At 46.2% G+C, this 25,789-nt stretch overlaps 1 protein-coding gene across 3 annotated transcripts; it reads right to left on the reverse strand.

Moving 5' to 3' along the window:
• Nucleotides 1-1,824: 1,824 nt before the first annotated feature.
• CAPN6 (calpain 6) lies at nucleotides 1,825-25,789 on the reverse strand. 3 transcript variants are annotated; one of them, XM_034649715.1, is made up of 15 exons: nucleotides 25,663-25,764; nucleotides 22,271-22,396; nucleotides 20,918-21,039; nucleotides 19,337-19,516; nucleotides 11,095-11,226; nucleotides 9,863-10,071; nucleotides 8,977-9,169; nucleotides 7,976-8,169; nucleotides 7,650-7,727; nucleotides 7,357-7,543; nucleotides 5,600-5,722; nucleotides 5,221-5,423; nucleotides 4,575-4,696; nucleotides 4,091-4,227; nucleotides 1,825-3,488 (listed from the first exon to the last, which is right to left on the reverse strand). In XM_034649715.1, exons 4-15 carry the CDS (start codon nucleotides 19,499-19,501, stop codon nucleotides 3,306-3,308), a joined length of 1,926 nt encoding a protein of 641 aa, XP_034505606.1. In that variant the 5' UTR covers nucleotides 19,502-19,516; nucleotides 20,918-21,039; nucleotides 22,271-22,396; nucleotides 25,663-25,764; the 3' UTR covers nucleotides 1,825-3,305. The 3 variants fall into 3 exon arrangements, with proteins under 3 accessions (XP_034505606.1, XP_034505605.1, XP_002920379.1); XM_034649714.1 differs by lacking the exon at nucleotides 22,271-22,396; XM_002920333.4 differs by lacking the exons at nucleotides 20,918-21,039; nucleotides 22,271-22,396 and having other exon boundaries at nucleotides 25,663-25,789.

The raw sequence follows: 25,789 nt of genomic DNA on the forward strand, positions 1-25,789 counted from the left end.
TGAACATTGAAAGCAAAAAAATATATATTAATAACATTGTCTGGAGGAATTTCTAATGTATTTAGATATACCACCTAGGAAACTTTAAAGGATCAGTCTTGGGGTGAAGTGGTTCTAAGGTTTTACTTCTTAAAAATGTATTTACAGTGGGCATCTGGGAGGCTCAGTAGGTTAAGTGTCGGACTCTTGATTTGGGCTCGGGTCATGATCTCAGGCTCTTGGGATCAAGTCCTGTATGAGGCTTCACACTCAGCGGGGAGTCTACTTGACCTTCTCTCTCCCTCTCCCTCTGCCCCTCTCCCTGCTCACACTCTCTTTCTCCAATAAATCTTTTTAAAAATGTATTTACAGCAAAAGTCCATTGAGTTTTGAAAAATGCACACAGTCGTGGAACCAATATGATGGTCACAACACAGAGTAATTCAAAAATGATGAATGTGGTCATTACTCCCCAAAGTTGACTCAAGCCACATTGTATTACTTTTCTTCCTCCCCTCCCCACCTCCTCAGGCAACCAGTGATAAGTTTCATGTTATTGGAGAGCAGTTTGCATTGATAAGATTTTCTATGAATGGAATCAGGCGGGTTGCACCCTCTTTTTCTGGCATCTTTCACTCAGCATAATGATTTTGAGACACACTCGTGTTGTCGTTGTCAAATACATAGTGGTGTGTATTGTGCATTGCATTCCCTCTGGGGAAACCAAGCGTACTGACAGATTACATGTGTGCACATCTAAGTACCTAAGTGCTCACATAAGTGAGAGAGGTAAAGATTCCGACAGATACGTTTTGTATGTATGCTTGGCACCGTGCTGTGGATACATAGCCGGTATTATAAATGTAGGGAAGATATTTCCAACTTCTGACGGACAGCATATCTTCCTAGAAAAGGTGGAGGTCTAGGAGTCAATAGACATGATTGCCTATAATCATGATATGATTACTGAGTGAACAATCTAGAGTAAGCTGTTTAGCCTCTCAGTGACTGAAATTCGCTGTTTTTGAGAAAACGGGGTTAATGACGGCACTTCATAAGGTTATTATGGGCCTTAAGATGATATGAATAGTATAAAGCATTGGCCATGGAGCCTGACACTTGGCAAACAATCGAAAAGTGTCTGTTCCTTTCTTTTCTACCATTTGATTTGCCAGGGTGGTGGCGGGGTGGGGGGGGGAATGTTCTCACCTTGCAAAAAAAAGTAATAGCGTCTTTGAGCTTAATTGTAATATCATAGTGCCATCTGTTGACCATATACAACTATTACATTACTTGCACCGTAGAGTACATTCCTGACAAAACCCTACGGAGTCTGAACACCTGTATGTGAAATGTCCTCTCCAGCGTGGCTGGAGCTAGTGTTGTAGGGACGGGGATTGAGGGCTTTACGGAAGGACTGTTCTGCTTGGAGACCCCTCCCTTGCCTAGGTTTCCTTCCTTGTCAAGAGGCAAGGATCAGGGAAACAGGAGAGGGGCTTCCCCCATACCCTACCCTAAGATGGGCAGATGAGATATTGAGTGTGGAAACACGTGAGTGAAGTCTTCTCACCCATTTGCCTGATGGAGGAAGGAGATGGTATTTTCTTCTATTGGGAAGTCTGTGCTTGAAAGATCTGGCCACCGTAGCTTTGGCCTGGAGTCCGATCCCATAGGGGTTTCAAAACCGTGTAACACCAGATACTGTGCAAATATACTTAAATGTGGAATAGAAGAGGTCCCCCCCCACCCGTTCTCCCAACCTCCCCCNTTCCAAAACGAGTCTCAAGAGATGGTCACTCCGGCCATCTTTCCTGTGCCAACAAATCAAGGCAAGACTGGTCGGTTTATTGAATGTGAACTTTATTGTGGTTTGGATTATGTAAGGCAGTGTGGTGAAGGCACTGCAGAAGTTACACAGACTGAAAAACATGGTAAGAAATGAGTGAGCTAAAAAAAACAACCTACAAAATATATTTTTAAATGAATGCGTGCTGGACTAGACTAAGTACTACAACTATGTTTTTTCTTCATCATTGCAGAAGCATTGAAATATTGTCAGAGGTGGGGGTTGGGAGGGGTTAGGGAAGGCTTCATGGAGGAGGTGGCATTTATGCTGGACCTTGAAGGAGGAGTAGAATGTCGATAGATGAGATACAGAGGGAAGAACATTTCAGAATGACTGACTCTAGAGAAAATTCTGTAGAAATACTGAAAAAACAAGAGGACAAACAAACGCCACCCCAGGGAGTGAAGCTTCCCAACCAAGGGTTGGGACCCAAAATCTCAAGCCCCCAGGCGGGGTCTTCAGTACCAATGATATTAGGAGGCACAGGACAATGGGCTTGTTTGTAAACCTAGCAGCAGCAGGAGATTTCACATTGCAGTCAGGGGCCCCAAATTGGCTGTACTATATGCCTGGGTGGGTTTTCTCATCCTTTCGGGGGGTGCGTGGTACTTCCTCGTCCTTCCTCTCGCCCGCTGACTGCCTGACCGGTAGTTCGTGCGCGCCCATGTGCGCGTGTGTGAGTGTAGGTGTGTGTGGATGGGTGGGGGACCGAGGCTTTGTCTCCCACTGCAGCTTCTTCCACGTTTCCCTCTTTGTGGCACACAGCTGGCTTCCATCGAGCTGGAGCTCGGGCCCTTCCCACTGTCCAGGCCTCACTGAGCTCCGGCTCGTCATTAAGCACCTAGGAAGCATCCTCAGCATGAAGGTAAAACTTACTGTGGGGGGTGACTCGGGCGAGGGCGGGACTACACTCTCCGGGGGTGGTGATAGTTGGTGGTGTTCGGTGGTGGTGGCGGCGGAGGTGGCGTTGGTGCTGGTGGTGAGAAGGGCTGGGGACTCGGAAGCAGGCTCAGGCCACTGGCTACAATGCTGCAGGCAAGTCTCAAATGTTCAGTCGGGAGCTGGGATGTCAGGCTAGACCAGCTTGGCCTCGATCACCCCTCCTCCTTCCTCAACACGCCCTACGGGAAAGATATCGCTGGGCGCCTGAAAGCAGCAAAGACATCTGTAGGGTATCCAGGCCCTTGGTGTCCTACTCGAATCTCACCCCCGGAAGCCCCGGAGATCGTTTTGTTGGCAAGCATCTGTATGATCTCCACATAGGACTGTCACCTCCCCCTGTCCAGCTGCTGGAGGTATATAGGTTATGTAGCCGCTGACGCTACCTGGATCGGGAGGTATGGGGGGTTTATCAGAAGAAAGGAGAAGTTAGTTACTGTGAGTTTCTTTCTTTCAAAGGAGTATGGATTAGGTAAGACCTGGCACCTGACAGAAAAGAGAAGGGTGGAAAGCTCTGTCAGGATTCCCTAGAGCTGAAGATTTAGAGCTCAGTGAGATCATCGCTGGAAATAACCTTGAAGCTGATGTGGCCCTGCTTGACTTTGGCAGTCGGGCCACCCTTCTTACGCAGGTACAGAGATTTCAGATCACGGCAGTCGCTGGGGTCAGCATCCAGAGTAACCTGCCCCAGGAACTGGTCACAGAATTTTCGGCTGTTCCACACCTGGAGAGACAAGTCAAGACAGGGAATGTGAACCACCCTCCGTGAGACTGGACTTGGCCCAGTGGCGCCTAGAACCTAGTGCTGAACTTGGAAAGGTCTGTTTTAAAAACTGGGAGACTCTCTTTCCTGAGAATGGGCTCTGGCTAACGAAGCTACCTAAAAGAGGAGAGTTTGTGAAAAGCCAGCCAGCAGGGCTCAAGGTCAGCCTCGAGCTATGCGATGGCTTTGTAAAGGCAGCTGGGCAGAAAAATAGCCAAACGATAGTGGTCCATCCTGACCTAACAGGATAAGGGTCGTCTGACCTGGCATATGCTTCCCGTCATGGGATTTTACGGTACACGTCACAACATGTGTACCTGGAGGCCTGTAGGCTTCCACCCACAATGAAAGGGACAGAGGAGAGGATATTTACAATGGAAATGAATGAGGAAGTCAGGGTCTGTGCTTGATGGCAGGTGTCCTGGAGTAAAAATACACAGCCAAAGACCAGGATGACCCTTGCTCTGTATCCTGGATAGCTGAGGCACTTGGGGAAATCTAGCATCTCTAATGGAATGTGAGCCATCCTGGGGGAGGGGGGGTGTCCCTGTTCACACCCTTACCTGCACTATAATAGGAATGTCAGTGGTCCTTCTGTAGAAAATCGCCTGGGTGTCAAAAATGGCATGAACAGTATTCTTCTGGACAGGAGAACGGACTTCCTCCTTTCCACACTTGATGACCAAATACGGATTGACGGCTGGAACAAAGTGACAGTCGCTTTTTTAACAGAGTGAATACAGTTCTCTCTCTAGGGAGTCGAGAAACTCTTTCACTGGGCCATTTTAGCCTAACACCTGGGTACCAGAATGACCTCGAACCCTGGCTCCCGATTCCCTTTTCTTTTCCATTCTTTATAAAAACAAATAGTACGTAGGCCTTGCCCAAGGAAGTTCACATCCCATTCTCTGTCCACGTTGACAGCCATCCTGACTTCCCGAGACTGAAAATACCCCTGGAGAGCATCGTTCATGACCACCTTTTCTAACCCTACATGCACTAAATGGAACTGAAGTTTGCTTTCCCAGACACCTCTGTGGCTCTTACTTTCATTGGCATACTTCTTCTCCAGGCCCTCTGCGCTGTGGACGGTGATCTGGGTCACCACCTTTGGGTAGCCACGAGCCAGGTTCCAGCAGGACATCTTGGGCATGTCCAGAGTCAGTTCCCTGAAACATCAAAAAGAAGACACGCCACTGATGACGAGCGCCCTCTGATGAGGAGATAGGCATGAAATGCTGAGTGAGCCAGCTCGCTCCTCCTCAGACATGGCTCTGTTTTATGAGTCTGTTTTCCTTTCCCCTGGCATTAAGAACCAGCAGATAAAGATCAGAGTAGGCAGGGCCGGGGTGAAAAGGTAGCTCTGGTGACCCAGCACTCAGAACATAAGAGAGGAGCTGCGAGGAGTGCCAGCTGGCTAAGAGAGGAATAGAGTCAGCCAGAGAACAGAAGAGAAGATCTATGTGGGAAAGCTTCGGCTATAGGCCTATTCCCCCGAAGTGGCAGCCCGGAGCTCTGAAGCACAGACCTCCACTGGGAAGTTTGTCATGAGTATGAAAATAACCATTTTGAGAACTATTTCTACCACCATCACATCAGTGAGGTCTGACGCGGACAGGTTGTCCTTTTGCGCGTCTGCATAGGAGGCAAAGCAGAGGCTGGGAGTTTGCAGGGCTGGCCGCGGGAGCTGAACCTGAGCTGGACGGGCACTTCCGAGAAGATTCTCAGGAGAAACTCGCTGGTGCGGCCGTGTTGGAACATGGTCGGGACAAGCACGTAGTTGCCTTTCTTCAGGTACTTGCTCAGAAACACGGTGCGGGTGTCGATGTAGGTGGAGGTCCCAGCCCGCTCTTGGATGTAGAGATGGTGGAGGCGGAACTTCCGGTTCATCTCCACCTGGAAACGAGACACCATGAGCTGCTCCACTGCGCTCGAATCCCAGCGTTCGCCTTAGGAGATCCTGGGTCCTGTGCTTTCTTCATCCTCGGACCTATTTCATTCCCCTCACCCAGGCCGTCCTAACCGGGACTCTGTCTGCCGTTATTCTCTCTACTCCACACGCCCCTTCTTACCTTGAAGAGCTCAAAGCCGATGATGTAATTGTCAGGTCTTCCCATGCGGCGGTAAGTACGCAGGTCCTTCTGCTGCAGTGACATGATGACCTTGTGCCCATCCTCGGGCACGGTGAAGATGTACTAGGGGAAAGAGGCCACCAAGGATCTTAGTTAGCACTTCCTTTTCAGATAAGCCAGCTCAGATTTCAGGGAAGAGAACGACACTGAGGAGCAGAATATTTTCTGGGCTTTGCCACCGAGCAGACACTGAGGCCTGGGATAATTCAGGGGCTTGCTAAGTGGAGAGCATATACTGCTCCTCCCTGTGCCATTCGGCGTGGATCGAGAGACGGCTTCATGCCTGGGTCTTTGATGCCGAAGAGGCGATGCTTCTTGGTAAGCTGTTGGGTTTATTTTCAACTGTCCCTTGCTTTTCAAAGCTGCTCACCAAAAAATGCCAGAATCCATAAAGGCGAAAGGCACTTTTGTTTGACTTAGCCTGATATTACAGCATCCCCCTCAGCTAGCCTCCGATAGCCAGCCCAGGTGAGTGGCTTGTGCAGGGGCCGTATCCACTTCCGTGGAGGACTGATGCCTCACTACCCGCTCTGCGGGGAAGCTGTGGATCTGTGCTTGAGACTCTGAAACATCATCTGAGGGAATCATGGTACCATTGAGAAGGAAAACTAAACGGCATCTGAGTGCGCCCTCTGTCTCCATCTTTCTCTCTCTCTCTCTCTCTCTGTGTCTCTCTCTCTTTGCTTTTTTCGCTCCCTCCCTTTAGCAAGAATCAGGAAATAAAACCAGAACCATAGGTTTGCAAGGCCCCTAACGATCAGTCTTGTGCAGACAGTTAAGACTGAAGCCAAAAGCTCATTTCTCCAGCTTGGTCGATGTGCCTGATATTTGAAACATTTCCAGGGTTGTACATGGGGATGAGGTGGTAACGAAAGGAGCTTTCCTTTCGTTAAGGACAATTAATATGGAAAGAAGGGGGGGGGGAGTATGAGTTAAATAAATCAGCCTACTTGTCTTAGGGTCCTTCAAAATGCCTGGCCAGTGAGGCCCATGGAAAGAAAAGACATACCCACGTAATGTGGCAGTACAGTCAGAAGTCTTGCCTCCCATGGGTTATCTCATCAGCACATTTGGGGGTAAAACCATCAAGATTATTATCGATTCAGGCTTTGGATGTTTGGATTTTTTGCTTCGGGGCGTGCCTGGCCTTGACCCCTAACGGATCGTGTGGAAGAGCACTGTAACGGAAGATGGATGGGATGGGGTCACTGATGGGGTAGTGCTTCAGATCCCGAGCAAAATGTCCTAGTTCTGGGTGAGAAAAGGGAGGCATAATGGTGGCATTCAGAGGAATCACTGCACGAGAAAGACAACGCGTATTGTAAATGCGCACCCAAGAGAACAGTTGGGCAGTCAAGAAATGAAAAGGAATTGAGAGAGCGTCTGGGAGCAGATCCTTTCTGCCCGATGAGGGACAGTCACGAAGAGCCACACCAAGCACTATAGCACCAGGGGAGAGGCAGCCAAAGGAGATGGCTGCGATTTAATATTGTTCCCAACATACGAGTCTGCAACAGACACAGTCTGCCGTGACTTACAGCATCTGAGCCAATCCCTAGGCACCTTGATTGATGAATATTACACAACAGCTGCAAATTGAAAAACGGATGTCGAAGAAATACTGCAAGGTGAGACCCGAGTTCCTATTGCCTTGAGAAGTTAGAGGCAAAGAAAAACAACAACAAATAGATTCAAACCTGGGGATTCTGCAGGAAGGTATCACGATTGTTATAGCAGCCCCCTGAGCGGTTCATCAGGGGATCATCGTCCACAGTCCAGCATCCCACCACCGATTCCATCTCCTTGCGGCCAAAAATTGGGTTGTTCACGTTGCGGCAGACACTCAGCTCGTGAAAGTTGCGGCAAAAGTCCTCCAGGCTCATCCTGAACGGAAGGAAGGCAGGAAAGAAATGAAGGTGGTGCTGAATACCCACCTCGGTAGCTCCACGTGGGAGCCCCTATGCCCTTAGCACAGAAAACCCCTCCTCACCAGAACTCTCCATCATCAGACATAACAAGCCCCAGGTTCTTGCGGTCGGCCACAGTCAGCTGCTGCCACTCTTCAGAACTAAAGGCAAAGGAATGAAAGGTTAAGCCATTAGGTTTACCATTGACTTCCTACAGGAAGCCGGACGACAAAGGACCGGAAGCCGTGAGGATTGGGCCTGCTTTATTCTGCCTCTGGCTGGGTCACAGACCCCACGGATGTCACTAAGCACTGACAGCCCACTAGCAATCTGGAGGGATGAGTTGGGAGAACTATAGGGCTTTGGAGACGTGGCCATCCAAGTGAAATCCAAGTGAAATGTCACTCACATTTCGCTCCAGGGGCCACTCCATTCCTGACGTCCCAAGGGGTTCCTCAGGCGAACCATATAGAGCTTCTCAGTACTGAAGACTTCTAGCAGTCTCTCTCCAAGACGGATCTTGCGAATATCAGTCATGGTGTAGGTATGGCCCTTCAGGAGACCCCAGTCAGTTTCGACTTCCTGCTCCTCCTGATTGGGAGACTGAGAGCAAAGAGAGATATATAAGGCCACAAGAATTGGGAGACTCAAGGCCTGGTTCCTCCTCTTCCCTGATTGGTTTACCCCAGTATGGTTGAAGCCAATTCTCCCTAAGCAGATAGAAATTTTATCTGGGCACCTGACGACACAAAGCAAGTGAAAGAAAGGAAATAAAGAATTTAATTTAATAACTCACGTAAACAATTCAGATCGAAACTACCCACAGTAGTACACTAATACGAGCAGCTTCAAAATTTGGTGGGGTTGGTTTATTGTGTGAGCAAACAGCTATAACCTCCACCTCCAGGGGCAGAGGCAGGAGGAATAATTTAGCAGAGGCTCTTTACTCAAGCTCAGAAACTGCTCTTTACTCAAGCTCAGAAACTGCATCGGGTCCAGTGGGATGGTTGGTACAGAAGGATATAAAGTTAAAGCTCTGGGGCACCAGGGTGGCTCAGTCAGTGAAGTGTCTGCCTTCGGCTCAGGTCATGATCCTGTGGTCCTGTGGCCCACATCGGGCTCCCTGCTCAGCGAGAAGTCTGCTTCTCCTTCTGCCCCTCCTCCCCTCTGACTCGTGCTCACTCTCTCACTCTCTCTCTGTCTGAAATAAATAAATAAATAAATAAATAAATAAATAAATAAATTCTTTTTTTCTTTTAAGTTAAAGTTCTGTGGCTTCTGCTCCAGGACTCCATGGTATTGTTAGTTTTCTGAGCGCCATAATGCTTTTTCCTGAATCTCTGGGGGAAGGGTGACATTCCCTACTAATTTTGTACTGTGAGCAAACAATGGTTGTTTTGGGGGACAAACCTCAATGGAGCAACAGATCAGTCCTCCTTTGGTAAATGTTTTGTACAGCTCCCTGAACAGCTTGTACTTCTCCTCAACCAGCTCCGTGTATCTTCCCTTCTGCATGTCAACAGTCTCAGCCAGTGTGCCAGTGAAGTCCACAATGATATCAGTGGTGGTCAAACCATCGAGGGCTTCATAACAACCAAGCAGCCTGGGGGCAAATATACAAGGTAATATCAGTAAACGGGTTTTTCCAGGTCAAGGACCTCTTGTTCCCAAGAATTAGAACAGTCCCCGCCCAGCCGGCCTTCACCAGCTGGCTTGTCTCGAGGTATGAAATGAGAGATATTTTGAGATTCTAGTCAGGGATTTCTAGGCTTAGGTTATTTTTTTAAATGTTTTTTTATTATATTATATTAGTCACCATACAGTACATCCCCGGATTCCGATGTAAAGTTCGATGATTCATTAGTTGCGTATAACACCCAGCACCATGCAATACGTGCCCTCCTTACTACCCATCCCCAGCCTATCCCATTCCCCCACCCCCCTCCCCTCTGAAGCCCTCAGTTTGTTTCTCATAGTCCATAGTCTTAGGTTATGTTAAGCAAGGACAGTCCATAAATAAGCTTCCTTCTCCAGGTGAATATTAGGGAAGGAGAAAAGTTGAGGCCATCATGCCATATGATCTGTAGGTTAGCAGCTGGAAGGGAAACCTAGGAGCAGGGAGGGTTTTTAATGGAAACCAGAAGAGCTCATTTCTCTGTCATGCCGGATTTCTGATGGCCAGGCCCAGGCCCAAAGCAATGCCTTGGATCTGACTGATATCTCACCCCAGTTAAACAAATGTGGCCTTCTTTTCCTCATGAACCCTGACCACTGACTGGTCAACCCCCCTCCTTACTTTGCATAAGCTTTCTCAAGTAGAGCATTCCAAAATTCATTCATGGAGGTGGAGAAGGAGAAAACCAGATCTCCATTGATTGTGGGCAGCAAGTCATCGATCACCACCTCAGTCCATTCTCCAAAATGCCAGAAACGGAAGCGAAATATCCCAGCATATTTATCAAGTTTTCGAGGATCCCATTCCTGCTCCTTATGGTTGGGAATTGTCTGGAAATATAAGAACAGTCAGACAACTGTTTTTTGCCAGACCACATCCAAATATCGAGTTGCAGTTGACTTCCGACAAATCTATATGGCAGTAGGAAGCACACCAAATAAATCTGGTTTGGGTTTAGGTTGGGAAGCCCAAGGTTGGGCATTTTTTTCCCCACAACTTTCGCTTCCCTAGGTCAATTTTGCTGAGGATACTATTACCATGCCAGCCCTGAATACACAGTGTGACTGAGGGGCAGCCAATTAAGGATTAAATTATTTCCCACAGATAATCTACAAACTCGATCATAAGAAACCATCTATACAAACATATTCACAGCTGCACATTTAACCACCTAATTAAGGCATTTTAAAAGACAAAATCACTGAAAATACAAGACCACTGTACTTTCAGTTTTTAAAGGTCCATCCTAGAGATTTCATGTAGATTCTATATGGATTTGATTCACACCTTGAACAAAATTATGTTGAGGAAATTCTCCTTTTTATATGCAATTACACATTAGTCTTCAAAAATTCTTTTGCCTGAAGAAAAATCAAGTCAAATCAGGCCAGCATTTCACTGCCTTCGACTCAACCTAAATGCCGAAGGAATTTTTGTACTCTAGAATTTATTAGAGCCATTTCAAGGAACTGTTTCTATTTTTCTTGTCTTTTCTGTTATTCATATCTGTGATTTCCCGGCTCCTGCTGGCTCTATACTCCAACCAGAGCAGACAACACAAGTTTGCAGAGCTATGTCGTCAAAGGGCTGCAAGTGACAAAAGATCAACTAACGAACTTGTGGCCAAGCCAACAGAATAAAATGTCAATGGTTCGAATCTAGGTGAATATATAGGTGTTCCCTGTAAAATTCTTTCAACTTTCTGTATTGGTAAAAATCCTCACAATTTGCAAAAGATTCTCATAATTCAGGAATTGAACAATCTAAAAAGCTTATGACCCGATTTCCCCCCAAATTACTAAGGAAGACAAGAAGGTGAAAACTGACTGAGGTCTCACAAAAGAGGGGGATACCTTTGTCCAGTGAGACTCCTGAACGGCCAAACAGGAAAACGCAGACACCATCGGCTTGTGCCCCAGTCTCCCTTGGATCAGCTGGTGGTTGCTGATGTTGCCCACGATCAGACGGGGATCATCACAGATGTCCTGCGGATATAATAATTGGTTCTAAGGGTGTGGGAAGCATTTCCTAAGAGTCAGCGTGAGCTGAGGTCGGCAGGACAGAGAGTGCCTAGGACTTCCATAAGTGGGATAAAGGGAAGGTCCAGGGAGGGGTGGGGTTGTGGGGAAAAATACAAAGCAGTCGATCATCCGGCCTTGGAGATAGGGTTATGAGGGGAAGTGGCAGGAGAAATGGGAGGAGGGGATGCGATGAGACGGGTTGAGATGGGCTGGTGGGGGCGCTCAGAACTAGCATTGCAGTTGGGCAGAGTTTTCCCAGCAGCAGCGAGCTTTTGGAGAGGACTAGAGATTAGCATGTTGCATTCCGGTCCTACTGGTCACGATGAGATTTTCTGAAGCACCTGGGCCTGGAAGGGTAATTGCATTTCAAAAGACAAGGCCCAGTGGTGGTGAATGCTTCTCCCTCCCTGGGAAAATGAGTTAGGAGACCCTATACAGAAAGCCCTTTCCCCAACATAAAGCAAAGGCAACAGCAGTCTCCATGGCAACTAGATTTTTCCACATCTTTGGGTGAATATAGATGGCAGCAGCACTAATAGCAGGTGGTAATTGACCATTCACGGGGGCACTTCAACACGCTCTTTTCCCACAGAGGTTGTTCTGAGGGAAGCTGGACGGGGGGGGGGGTTAGTATTTGTTTGGGGCATATGTGCCTTTTTCCCCCCAACATGTCAACAGTTGTGCCATTCCCACAGCGAGTAGGAAAATGAGACCCAAATAATACATTGACGGCACAATGTCTGAGGGCACACTGAAGTTATTTTCAATGTATAATCGGTGTCTAGAGGAAGGATCCCCGAAGTCTCACTGGTGGTAGACAGAATAGATTGAATAGCCGTGGTGACAACTTGAGTTGAAGCCTTAGGGATGACTAGTATGGGGCCGTTGGACAAGGGAGAGGTATGGAGGCATAAGGGGTAGAGAGACAGGCATAGACAAAGGCATCGCCACATACATAACATCACATAATGGAAGACATGACTGTGTGACTCAGAGAATAAGCAGTTGCAGAGTTCAAAGGCAGGAAATACCAATGAAGTCTTGAGTAGCTGGAGAAAGCTTCGTGCAGGAGGCCGTTGGCCGGTACCTTGACATTCTGCTTACCCAGCAGAAATAAATCCTAGTCTCAAATGGAAAGAAAATCTAGACATATATCCTTTTTAAATTTATTAAATAGAGACAGCTATATTTTTCTGGTTCTCAAACCTCTTTTTTTTTAATGGACATAATTCTCCTTGATGAAGGGTCTGGTCTACAGAATGAAACATTCCATATATTTTTTAAAAGCCAAAATCACTCTGGAAAGAAATAAACATTCTAGGCAGGGACAAATCCAAACTAAAGATTAATTGGGCATCCCTCTGCCAAAAGGAGAGGGTTGGGTGGGTTTTCAGTTTGGGATTTTCTGGGTGTTTTGGTTTTTTTTTTTAGATGCATACCTAGTGTCTCAACATTACTTTTTTTGTCTTAGAAGAAGACTTCTATCTTAATATTTTTTTATGGGTTGGGACTTGCCTGTTTTTTCACTTATTGAGCTTAGAGCAAGTGTGTTGGGTGAATTAGGCCCGGATATTCCTTCTCTCCTAATTCTTTCTTTGCCCTAAGATGAAACTAACCACAGCTTTTTCTTGTGGGCCAGGTGTTACAATTTTATTTGGAGCAAGACATAAGATTATGCAATGATTTCTTGGGCTTAGATGATGCAAATGATAGTTGCCTAGCAAGGAAAACCAATAAAGTGAACATTGATGTATGGAAAAGTGTGCTTTTAGATTATTAAGGCAACTTATTTGCTGGTTTTATGTAAGTTGTTGGTGGTTGGGGTTACATTACAATGTCTTGGATTGCCATGAGGCTCTCACTTCACAGCAGGGATCCAGGCTCAGCCAACATTTTTGGCGTGCCAACTTTTATTCAAGACATAAAGGGTCACATAAATGAGCAAATACCTATAAACAGAACTCAAATTGAAAAACTGGGCAATTATTCTCCCATAGATCCAAGCTGAATGTGGTCATTCTGTGTGTGTGTGTGTGTGTGTGTGTGTGTGTGTAGCTGTATGTAATCATGAGAGAATATAAATTTGGGCTGGAAAAATCCCTTATTTTCTATTCCCTCTTGTAAACTGGCCCATGTCCCAGTTTTCCTTCACCACTCTTCATGCATGATGGATGGCCATTTAACAATGGGTTTTAAAACATGATAAATTAACAGGCCATAGATCATCAAAGCTGAAAAAAATCTTAGGGACTATTTACTCAACCTGTTTATTTTACAAAGGCGAAAACAGGCTCAGGAAAGGGCAGCAACTTGCCCCTCCAGGCATGCAGCTAGTTAGTAGGAGACCTAGGACTGAAGTTTTAGATTCTTCAAAAGCATGTATAGTTAGGGAAGGATCTTCATGCCTTTCTGCTTAACACTCGCCTGAAAGCTCTTCATCGTTCTGGAAGACTTGCTTAAGTTATATCTCAGCTTTCAGTTTCAGGCTAAATATCACCAATAGGCTTTAAACTCCTCAATTTAATCCACTCAATGGGAATCAATCTCTTGCTTATGTCAGCACCGTGATGCGAAACATGGGAGAAAATCTTTATTACGCCATATCCTCTACCTCTTTAAAGAAGTCAGAGACTAAAAACGAGCTCAGGAGGGAGAAAGGGTAAAGGGTAATAAGCCAGTGCAAATCTAATGGCCAAATGGACTTTTTTTGGTGACACATTGGAAAATAATGAAATGGTTATTTATTGACTTTTTCCCTAGTTTTGGACAATGGGGTGTCTACGTGTTGGGAGTAAGGAAGTAAGGCAGGAGAAATTTTTTTGTAGCTCAGAGCCGAGATGAAGACTGCAGATGGGATATTTCAGCCTGAGCTCTGCTGGACTGGTAAGGAATGGAGTTGGGGAGAGGTCACAGCTCACATGTTCACATATTTGGGTGGCTTGAGAGGGAGGGGAGATGCTGGGCCTCTAATGGCTCCCAGCTGTGTTGGCACAGTTGCTGTAATCCTTGAACTGGGCTGTTTGTCAAGGCAAAATAATTTCTTAGGGGGAAACACACACAACTAGGAAGTTGGACACCAAGAGTAAAGCCAGGAACGGTCCCCACATACTCCCATCCCTGAGCCAAAGCCTTCTACATGCAAAACAGATTCTCTAGGAAATATGTCCTCTTAGCTGAGCACTGAGAGTCCGTCTCATTGTCCTCACCTCATCTCCCTTTGCAGAGACTTCTGGAAGATTGGGGGAGAGGGAGACATATTATTACCAGGCTTGGAGCTCTGTATGTGTCATTATACATGGCTTTTGCAACTTTTTTACACAGAAGAAATGGGCGGACAATAAACACTGAGGTCTCAGGTCAACCTCAGGAACCACAGTAAAATGAAAGGAGGCCAAGAAAACCAGCAGCCAGAAGAGTGGAGGCCTTTCTAAGAGTGCTCCATGCAGTCCTGCAGAACTGACGGGATGGGGGCCTGGCCACCTGCAAGTGAGGCCAGCCCTGCAATAGATACGTTATGACCAAGTCCAGCACCCTAACTAGTCCCAGAAGGCCTCAGGGCTGCCATTTGGGACCTGAGGGCTGTGCGAGTTGGCCCAAGTAGCCATTATCTTATCCTTAGAAAATGGAACCATCTCCAGGCTGGGTCTTCGTAGGTGGAGCTGGGCTCAGGGGCCAATGTTGGACCAGCCCTTCAAGGAGTTCACTTTACCTGCAGGGGAATTTTCCTTTTGCGGGAGGAGTTTGTCATCAGTAAAAGAGCCACTTCCTTCTTTACTCCTCCAAGGAAAACTCAATATGAAGCCTGAGAATTCAGGTCTTAAGCTTCACTTCCACTTCCAACCTAGGCAACCAAGTCACGACATCGTTATCTTCTTATGTGAACCTTCAGACTTTGGCTAGAAGCCTCCAGATATAAATCTCAACTGGCTTTAATTGGGAAGAATTGACATGTCCCTGCAAAGGAATACTGTTCAGCCATCGGAGGGACAAACTGCCAACATGCTGTCACATGAATGAGCCTTGAAAATGTTATGCTATGCAAAAGAAACCAGTTACTTTTACTTTCCTGTTCCAATTAAATTTCTAGAGCTGGGCGAATCTAGATAGAAACCCAAGTAGATTAGTGAGTGCCTGTGATGGGAAGGGGTGTTACTCACGGCAAATGGGCACAAAGGGTCTTACGGGGACGATGTGACTGTCTACCGTGATGAAGTTTTCTCAACTTTGTGAATTTACTAAAACTCATTGCCCCTACTCATCCAACAGGTGAATTTTACGGTCTATAAATTGTACTGTGAGAAAGCTGGTAAAAGGCACCATTGAAAATAAACAGGACAGATGGAGATAAACAGGATGGGCTCATCCAATTCTCTTCGCCTGTGTCACTGGTGGAAAACATGAGGACTAGTCAGGTTGGGGGACATGATCTCTGGGAACAATAAGAACTTTATGACCAGTCTAGGCCAAAACTACTGCACAGAGGTACCCCATTCAGCAGGGAGCTGGAAACTTCTAATAGCATAGAGAAAAGTGCTTCCCCTTTACTCTTTCCTCCCAGGCAATCTGTCACCAAGGCCCTTGTATTCTGTTTCTGATGTCTCCCCTCATCGAACTTTCCTTTCCATTCCTACCACCTTTGGCTTTCATCCAGACCCTCATCACCCTCCTCCCCGCCCCCAGGGTAGTGAAACAGCCCCTGGGGAGGGTCTTTCTCGTGGAAGGATCTGGGTGAGGATAATGGTAAGTAGAGACCGAGCTGAGAACTCGACCAGAGCTGATGGGAGATCTTGTGCAGGTGCCCCTCCCCCCCTCTCCCCCACAGCTGGCTGCTCAGATCCCCGAGAGGGTTTGCTCCGCTTTAGTCAGGGATTAGATGTGTCTGACTCTAAGATACTGTTGTAGCTGGGTATGAGTCAGTCATGAAAAAAGCCAGAGGTGGGTAGGAGGGGAAAGTGGCTGGAGAAGATATTTTTTCATGGGAGTTTGGCAGCCAGATTTCAGCCCTAAAAGCTGTACCTGAAGTCTTATGATCACCCTGTAAGTCAATATAAATTGACATAGCTTAGAATTTACTAAGACTATATAGGATGAAGCCCCAGGAGGACAGGAAAGTTCAGAAACACATGTCTCAAGCCATATACCAGTGTACCCAGGCAGCGAGGCCTACCACTGGGGCCAGTGGACCACTGGAGGAGTTAAGGAGAAGGGTTTTTCTCTGGAGGGTATGGGCAGGTGAGCTGGCCCCAATCACTGCAAAACATTCCCATAATCCCCGTCTGTCTAAACTGGCTCCTTAGGACACAGCAAGGGAGTGGCAGCTGGGAAGAAGGGAACACTCAACCCTGCCCTAGGATTACTGGGACCTTAACTGAAGTCGTTGGGTTCAGCTAGCCGTGGGGTTTACAGGCAAGAAGGCTTACAAAGGCGGAAGCTGTCGAACATGGGAAGGCTAGAAACAGGGAATATCTGCCATTGTAGAGACTTCAGAAAGCAGCCCTGGTTGAGGACGAGGCTGTGTGGCAACGCCAAGGGACAAGATGTCTGCAAGCTTCCCTGCAAAGCGGGATCACAACCTTGCCAATGAAGCGAGTGAGGCCAACGACCCATCTGGTCTCCCTGAGCCAATTCCGAGAGGCCCAGGGCCGTCTCTCGGCTTTCCTGATGGGAGGCCAGAGAACTTTGACGTGGTTCTTGACCACAGGCTTGGCCTCCACTCTGGCTGGAAAGGAATCCAGAGCTTTTTGAGGAGACTCAGATGGTGGTCCAGAACCTTGTTTTTCCCTCGTTCCCACAAGAGGCCCCTTCCCCGACCACTCCGATCTATGCTCATCTCCCCCTTCTTCAAAACCCCACAGGATTTGCTGTCTGTGGGCCTGAAGAGAGCATTTCTTCTATCAGGTGTTCATTTATTATTTAACTCTTTGATAGCTCAACATTCCTTCTCTCCAGCCTGAATGGGAGCACCTCACCCCGGGCTGTGTCTGTAAAGTACACAGAGACTACACAGGGTAGGTGCTCAATAAATGTTTCTCAAGACTCTCTCTTTGGGCTTAAGACTAAGCTCACAGTGTGTTTTCAAAAGGGAGAGGATGGATGATTTAATGGGTGTATAGCCTCGACCCAGGGAGGAGGAATATGAGAACTGACTGGTGGGAAACTACCAATTTTAGCAAAAGAAGAGACCCAAATAGCTGTCTCCCTGACACAGCAGCATGGCAGCGTCAAAACCAACATGGGCTTTGGAGTCAAACCTGGATTCAAACCCCAGGGTGTCAGCCGTCAGGCCCCAGACAAATTCTTACCTTCTCTCTGAGACCCAGTTTTGTCATCAATAAAACAAACGTAGTAATATTTACCTTTTGTTTTCAAACCAGAAAAAAAGAACCACATCAGAGAAATGTATACGGCACCCACCTTGCCAAGCCATGGCAAACGAAGATGAAATGAAAAAAAATGTACAGAAAACTCCAAACACAGTCTCTAGGCCCATGGTAGGCATGACATAAATGCTGATTCCTTTTCCTACCCACCCCAATTCACCCTCTCTTTCTGATAGCCCCTCACCCTGGAAGGGGTATTTCTTGCTTCAGAGACAAAATGGACTCTTGCCGTGGTTATTAAGTTTTTTCCTTCCCTGCAAATCCATCTAGGATTCAGTCCACGGAATTTGGAAGAAGAAGGCAAAGGACAAAGGACTGAGCCAAGAGAGAGGAGGGAGCATGTGTCTCAAGACCCAGCCAGTACAGAAAGCATTGTCAGCTTGGTTCACATCTGGGAAATGGCTTCATGTTGGCTTACGACTTTGCCGCCCATTGGGTCTCCTCCTATCTCCTCCAGGACCTCTCTCTCATCAATCATTCCTTCTCTCTCCTGTGTCTTCAACCTCTTCTTCTTTACTGTTTACTCTTTGGCCTAGGAATACTTTCAAGTCTGTCCTATTTTAAAAAGATATCCCCCCCCCAACAGAAAACCTTCCTCATTGTCCCGCCTCCTTTTCAACTATTTCTGCCCTATCGATGTCCTTTCTTTCAGATCCAGGCATCAGGAAAGAGTGGTGCCCCTCATCATCACCATCCATTCATAAGAGTGGCACTGACACAACACATCTTTATTTTCTCCGTGCATTTCTGCAAAAACAAAACAAAACAAAACTTACCCCTCTGCATACCAAATTAGTGGCTAGTGAATTCTGTTCACGTGTCCCAGATTTTTATTGCAGGTCAGTGATCTGCGGGGATGTCAACAACTGGAGGCGCAGAAAGTCAGGAATGACATCTTCCTTCCGACGGAGAGGACTTCTCCAAGTCTCATACTCTCAATGGCTATCATACTTTGCAGGTAAACACTGAGACCTTTCCTTCCAGTCACATAGGAAACCCAAGAGCCTTGGAGGGACCTATGTAATTTGGCACCACCTGGTGGCAACCTACAGCAACTGCAGGGGCTCTCGTGAGAAGTCCATTTGGGAGTGTAAGCTGTAGAAATTGCAACTAAAAAGTTGCAGCTATGAAGCTTGCTGGCTGACGAAAGCCCACCTTGAGTTGCTGAAGGAGGTGGTTGCATTGCAGGGCTGGTGAAGGGGTCCTGAGACTTGCTTTAGAGACACAATATAGAGCTGTTCCACAGAGAACCGCAGTAACCTTCGATAGATAGTGAAAGAGCTACACTCCTACGTAGATTCCACTTGGCTAATGGTGAGGGGATCCAGGTGATGGTATCCCAAGAGTAGCAAAGAAGTCTCCACCCCTCCCCTCCCCCCACGCAAACTTCATCTTGTCCTTGTAGCGATCATTTCATTGATGCTCATCCCATCGGGAGTTTTGTTGTGTTTCTTTTAAAATTGCTATGTGACCAAATATGACTGAAATTCAAGATTCCTCAAGCTAGAGTCAGAAACACAGATACATAACATGTGCCGTACTAAAGCTTTGCACGTAGTAGGCTGTGTGAGAGAAACAGTGTACCGGGCAGAGTGATGATGAAAGAGATCGAGAAGGAGACAGAAGGTAAAAGGCAAACCAACCAACCAACCAACCAACCAACCAACCAAACAACCAACAAAAGACAAAGTTACCTGGGGACGCTTCCACACCACCTTCCCGGGAAGCAGCCGGTTGTAGAAAAGCGAATCATTCTCAGGCAGAAAGGTCGGGTCACAGAACAGTCTGCCGTCTTTGATGCATTCCTGCTTCAGGTCCTGGTACTTCTGGTTTTTGAAGAGCTTCAGAGGAGGACCCATACTGCCGAACTATGTCTAGAATGAGAAAAATTGTGGTCACTGGAAGAAGTTCTGAAGTCTCTTATAGATTACCTGAAATTGGACAAATAGTAGTCATCCCAGTGACTTGTTCCTGGAGCTAGCCACGTGGAGCTTGGCTTTAAAAGAAAAGTGAAGATTCTCAGGGAAAATAGGGTCCAGGCTCTGCAACCAATTAGCTCAGCATGGGGCTTTGCTTAGGGTGCCTAAAACATTTGGGGGCCTCAGTTTCTTCATCTGCCAAATGGGACAATATGGGCCTGAACAATATTATTGAAAAAAACAGATAATGTTAAGATCGCTTGTTATAAATATGAGTCATTATCATGCAAAGGGCAGTCTTTCATTTCACATTGGCAGAGAGAAGTTTCAAGCAAAGGACAATCCTAAATTCAAAGATAAAAGAAAAAAGTCGTTTTACTATACTCAGAATAAGTTGGTGCCCTGAAGGGCCACATATTTTGTGCTTGAGGGGAGAAGCAGCCCCTTTCACTTCTAAGGAGCCCCTTTACACAAGTCCTTCCCTTTTATCATTTAAAGAGCTTTGCATTTTTTATTACTGGCCAGGAAGGCTAATGCAAGCAACAGAGCTCAGCAGATGGCCTCCAAAGACCAGGAAAGATAGAAAGATTGTATGTGTCTTTCTTCTTCAAAGTCTAACATGCAATCATTTGCCCACTTTAAAAGGCAGACTCTGAAATTCAATTACACTAATTTGATGGACGATAGATTCTTATCCCATGGTAATACATTGTTGCTTTCTTTTCTTTAAGAAAAAAATCTCGGTGGCTAAACAAAGAATTAATATAGTGGCTCTTTAAGCAATGGTCTGAGTGCCCCTCACTCAAATGTCCCTAACAACTGGTTTTTATGGGGATAATTTGAAAAGTAACTTTGATTTTAAGCTTTGGGGTGATAATAGGGTTCTCAATGCCTTTGCTTGATTCACAAAGATAGATTTGTAATGATTTTAATGATTCTTGACGCTCAATGGTTAGTAAGAGGAGGGTTGTGAAATTTACATGGTGCCAATTATTTAAAAAATACATGTCACAAATAACTATACTTCATGTCTATACTTCATGATTACATGAGGGTCGGAACAAGAAAATCTAAGATCAAGTATCTGCTGAAAAGCGGGCAAAGTTTGAAAAAATACTAATTAGCAATTTAAAGAGTGTCTGTGTAGGTAACACAGCTCAAAATCCAGTTAATGAAGAGGGAGCTGCTATTTTATAAAAAGTGAAATAATAATCAGACCTCTCTACTGTCTTATTTCATGTCCTTTCAGTATTACATTGAGATGCCTTACTGGTAAAGAAGTCTTCCTATTTCAAAACCATAAAAAAATTGAATTCAACGTTATTTGTAAACTACAATATATAAAAACAAACTTACCCTTTCTCTGAATCCAAGGAATAAGAAGCTGAAAAGAACCATAGTTGGGTTTGTTTGTTTTTTTTTCCAATATATAGCCTTATTTATTGACCATTGTTTTTCAAATTGAAGGTTATGGGACACTGCAAAATACCAAAATGCCTTTAGTCATCAGATTTAATTCTGTTCACATATTTTAAGTATTAAAGTGTATCTCATTGTATTTGGAGGCATGAGTGGTATCAGTAATAATTTTCCGTTAAGCAGTATCAGAGCCAATCTGAATGCACGCCCAGTCTCCTTTCTGGAGCTTTTTACAAACTGACCCTGATTTTCACGTGTGCTCTGACTTATAACAAACACTACTGTGCCTCTGGCTTTCCCTGGCTGGTTTGGTGGACTGCCAGAGGCTGGGGATTGTAAATGGGGGATAGTCTGGGTAATTAGGGTATTTAGTTTGCCAGAACCTCCTAGTCCTTGAACATTTTGGATAAATGGGTATTTCCTGTTCTTGGGAAGGCCCTCTGCCCCCATGCCTCTCTTGCTACTCAGTCAGATGGCGAGTCCCTGTTATATAGAGAGGGCCTGTCTACAGACGGAAGCCTCATCAGTTGAAACGAAAATCAGGTTTGATTTGAAAAACCAGTATGATCCCAGTAGACCCTTTCAGAGGCAGAATATCCAACTGATGTGTAGAGGGCAAGCCTTCCGGATGAGGGCACTTGCATTTCGGGGGTACACAGTAAATATGGAACAGCAGGCTATCAGCCTGAAATCAGACGGGCTTTCATTTGAATAAAGTTGTAGTCTCAAGTCCCGTTGGACTTGCAGAGTGGAATTGTGCCCCATTTCTGGCTTGGTTTCTTTGTGCCTCGATTTTCTCATCAGGGGAGTGGGGTTATCTATCCTGCCCTCCTTACGCTGTGGCTGTATCTAATGAGATGGTCAGTGTAAACGTACTTTGAATAAGTGGAAAGGGCTCGGTAAAGGCAAGATGCACTTTGTCAGTGCTCTTATTGCCTGGCACGGAGCTGGGCACACAACCGCTGTCCAGGAAATACTCGTTGAACGGCCGAATGTCTTAAGCAGACAATTAATGTTTGTATATATCGTTTGAAATGTGCATTTCAGTCCATGTTCTCTATGTGGCAGCCATGTTTAGGAGGCGTTATCTGTGCCCTTTTTTTTTTTGTATCTGCAGAAATGGCAACTTGCAGAAGGGGCAGCTCGAAACGCAAAACTGACTCCGACCCGGGTCTATGTAATGTCAGATTCAGTGTGCAATGCTCCCTCACACCACACTGGGGTTTTTTTGTTTTTTGTTTTTGTTTTTTAAGCTCAAAGGAGGAAAACCCTCCAAAGCAAACATGATACCTGACTTGGAGGCATTCTGCCTAGAATTTATTGCCACGGTGGATATTGAAAAGGTTCTTTATGTCCACGGTCTGATGATCATGGGAGAATCAGAACCCTTCACCTCGGAGGGTTCATTAGGTAAGTCTGAAAAGGAAAAAAAAAAAAAAACTTCTGGAAACCCAGAAATTTGTAAGTCGGGTTTGTCACAAACAATTTGCCAGAGCCCAGGAGAGCGGGGAACGGAATGCTCCTTCTTGGCTGTCTTACTGCACCCAACTCTGAAGACAAGAGGGCCTTTAGGTTAAAGACCGCATATTGAGAAGTCAGTAAACAGAATCAAAGCTAAGGCTTCAGGTCTCAAAGAGAGCCTCTGGCTAACAAAGGGAATGGGCACATCTAAGATGAGGGAGCCCGTGTCCTGAGGGTCGCACGTATCATGGGTGGTTGGGTGAAGCAGAGTGCAGGGTTTTGCACTGAGATGACGGTCTCAAGCAGTACAATTTCAACGAGGACCCACTGCCTAGAGATAGAGCACGAAGAAGGCTGTGTGAACGCAGGCAAGTGGGAGGGGTGGGTCCAGAGGTTGGAAAGCTGGAAATTACCAGGGGAAGTTGAGGGAGCCTGCCACGTAGAATAATACAAGGGGTGCAGTTGGGGGATGGATTTTTTGCTGCTCGCTGGACTGGAAATCACAGGGGGAGCTGGGCAAACTCTTAAGAATAAAATCACTTGTTTGTCACCTGTGGGTCAGCCTTAACATAGAAACCTGATTTTGCTCTAAAGCAGGAAATTTGCCTCAGTTTCTTAAAGAGAATTGTTCTCTGATAGAGGAAATCCAGTCTGTGGGTTACAAACTGCTTTAGCCCCGGGTGAGTGGGAGAGGAAGGGCGGGCGTTTAAGGGGGAGAGAGGGAGAGCGCACGACTCCCAAGGTGGTGTCCTTGGCTGGGTGTCCCCTTCCCGTACAGCCCACAGTTTCCCCCAAAATAGGAGGTAGAAGCAAGTAGGTGTTTTCAGAGCAAACTGAATGCAGAAGACCTAACTCTGCCCAGGCATGAAGTAGACACCGCCTCAGCCTCACACCTGGCAGTGGTGTGCAGAGGGGGAGGGGCATAAGAACAGGGCATCCGCGCTCCACAGAGTGCTGGCTTCAGCAGCGTATACACCCAAGATGGGGACGATACGGAGATTAGCGTGGCCCCTGCGCAAGGATGACAGGCATGTTCCCCAGAGAACAGTGCTTCCCATGTCTACAAGGGCAGAGTCATAGCCCACATCTATGCACACGCATCTACCAGGGAACATACGGCTGACCGGATTCCAATTGTTGGCCAGATATCCTGGCGTTGGAACGAAACCATAAAAGTCCTCGGATCCAGTCTTATCTGGGGCACATCTACTCCATCCAGAAAGAAGACTGTTCAAAGAAATTCGAAGGAAAAAAAGAGTGCACAATTCCTTTTCATTCCATTGTTGAAGAACTTTATCAAAGAATACAAAACAATTCAGAATCATAAAAAGAGCACAAGTGGTCAGCAGATCCAGGATCAAGTCCCAAATACCACCATTTAGTGAAGATAACAGCTCTGTCCCTCAGTTTCCCCATCAGCACAATGGAAATACAATGGCTGTCCCGTACACCTCAGAGTGTCATGCTGTGGGGGGGGGGCGAATCTAATAAAATTAAGCGTGCGAACATACTTTTAACTGGTAAAGAGAAGACCAATGTCCAGCAGCCGTATTAGAAAACATTCATTTTTAGCCAATTAAATCTCGTCTCTGTCCTTAGCGGAAAAGGAGATGTGATCACCTGCCTTAACTAAGACACTCCTGGACATTTAGAAGACCAATATAAAATGGCCCCTCTGCCATTCGATACCCCTTTTCTCTTCCACCTCTCCTTTTTGGCTGGCTTACCCCACTACCCATTTTTTCCCCTCTTGGATGAATAAGCCCATCCTATAACTCTCATTTTACAGCCTTGCGAGAATCCGCTTCCAATTTTTACAGAATGTTAGGCTGGAAGGACTCTTAGAAATCATGACGCCTAGCTCCTTGCTTTCACAGGACGGTGAAAGCGTGGGCCCAAGGTTACATACACAGTTAGGAAAATGCAGACCTCCCGCTTTTGAGAATTCTCATCTTCTTCTTCTCACAAGAATGCACGCAGGAGTTTTGTGTTTGAATTGCAAGCTGTCAGAAAGTGAGATGATTTCAAATCAAAGCTAATCAAAGAAACACAGTTTGGGGGGTCAGAAAGGGACTTTTTTTTCCTGCTTTTAATTTAGGAACTGAAGACACCCAAGGACATGGAAAGACTTTATTTTGTTTTTAACCTATTCCTGACAACACAAGCGTTTAGACTTTTCCCTGGCCTGCTAGGAACTCTGTAAGGATAAATACAGAATCTTTTTAAAATTCCTCCACACTATACAATTTCCTTAATTTCACAACCGAGATTAACAAATGAGACATTAGCCATATTTCAGTAAAACATGAATACAAACCACGATGCTTTATCTTGAAGCCAGATGTGATCGTCCGGATGTTAGCATTTGTTTCATTTTCCTGGATGATTTTCCCCAAACTGCAGGCTCCAAAACCTCAGAACCAATTGTCATTTGCAATACTCGGATCCTTTTGCTGCCCTCCCCCCTCCACCCACTCTGGTCAAGTAGCCCAGTTAAGCCCCTGGACTGTGGCAGCGTAGTGGGGAGGAAGGGGATAGAGCCCTGGCTGCAAATCAAAGTTCAAGCTAGAGCGAAAATCAAAGAATAAGATCTACCTGTCACCAGGGCAGGAGGACCCCCGGCCGCACGGACGGAACAGCCTCCGGGGCCACTCTCTCTTGTGCAAGAGCACGCAGCCCATGCACCCCACTTCCAAGGGCTTTTAAAGACCTTTTGTACACACTGTAGATCCACGATGATGCCTGCATTTCAATAATTTGCCCACAGCTGTGGGTCAGCAGATGCCAGAAGGAAGCCCTGTCAGCCTTGGGAGGGTTTCTCCTGCCACACCTCCCTCCCACGTTCGTTCTTCCTTATCAGGTACTTTGGGTCACAGAAGACAAGACAAGACAAGACAGGAAAAAAAAGAAAAGAAAAGAAAAGAAAAGAAAAGAAAAGAAAAGAAAAGAAAAGAAAAGAAAAGAAAAGAAAAACAACCCTACACACAACAGACCAGATATCACCAGAAAAATCTCCTTAACAGACAACCACAATCCCCCAATCAAAAAGTGTCCCATTTGTTTTGAAGTTTCCCAACTATTCCTCATGCCTATCGGATTCCGACAAATCCTCAAAATTATAGCTGCAGACTTTGATTAACTATAAAGTTCAAGTTGCTTCACCTCCTCTAGCCTCCGAGTTATCCAGCGAATAAAAGTGTGCACATACCCTCTCAGCTCACCTGAGCTATCCCAGGAGCCTTGCTGCCGCCGCCGCCGCCACCGCCACCGCTCTTGGCCAGGTAACCCCTACAAAGTCTGTTCAGTCAGTGCAGCTGAACAAAGATTCTGGCTTTCTTAACCTGAAAA

This window comes from Ailuropoda melanoleuca, chromosome X (genome assembly GCF_002007445.2).
Source record: "Ailuropoda melanoleuca isolate Jingjing chromosome X, ASM200744v2, whole genome shotgun sequence".
NCBI classification, from domain to species: Eukaryota; Metazoa; Chordata; class Mammalia; order Carnivora; family Ursidae; genus Ailuropoda; species Ailuropoda melanoleuca.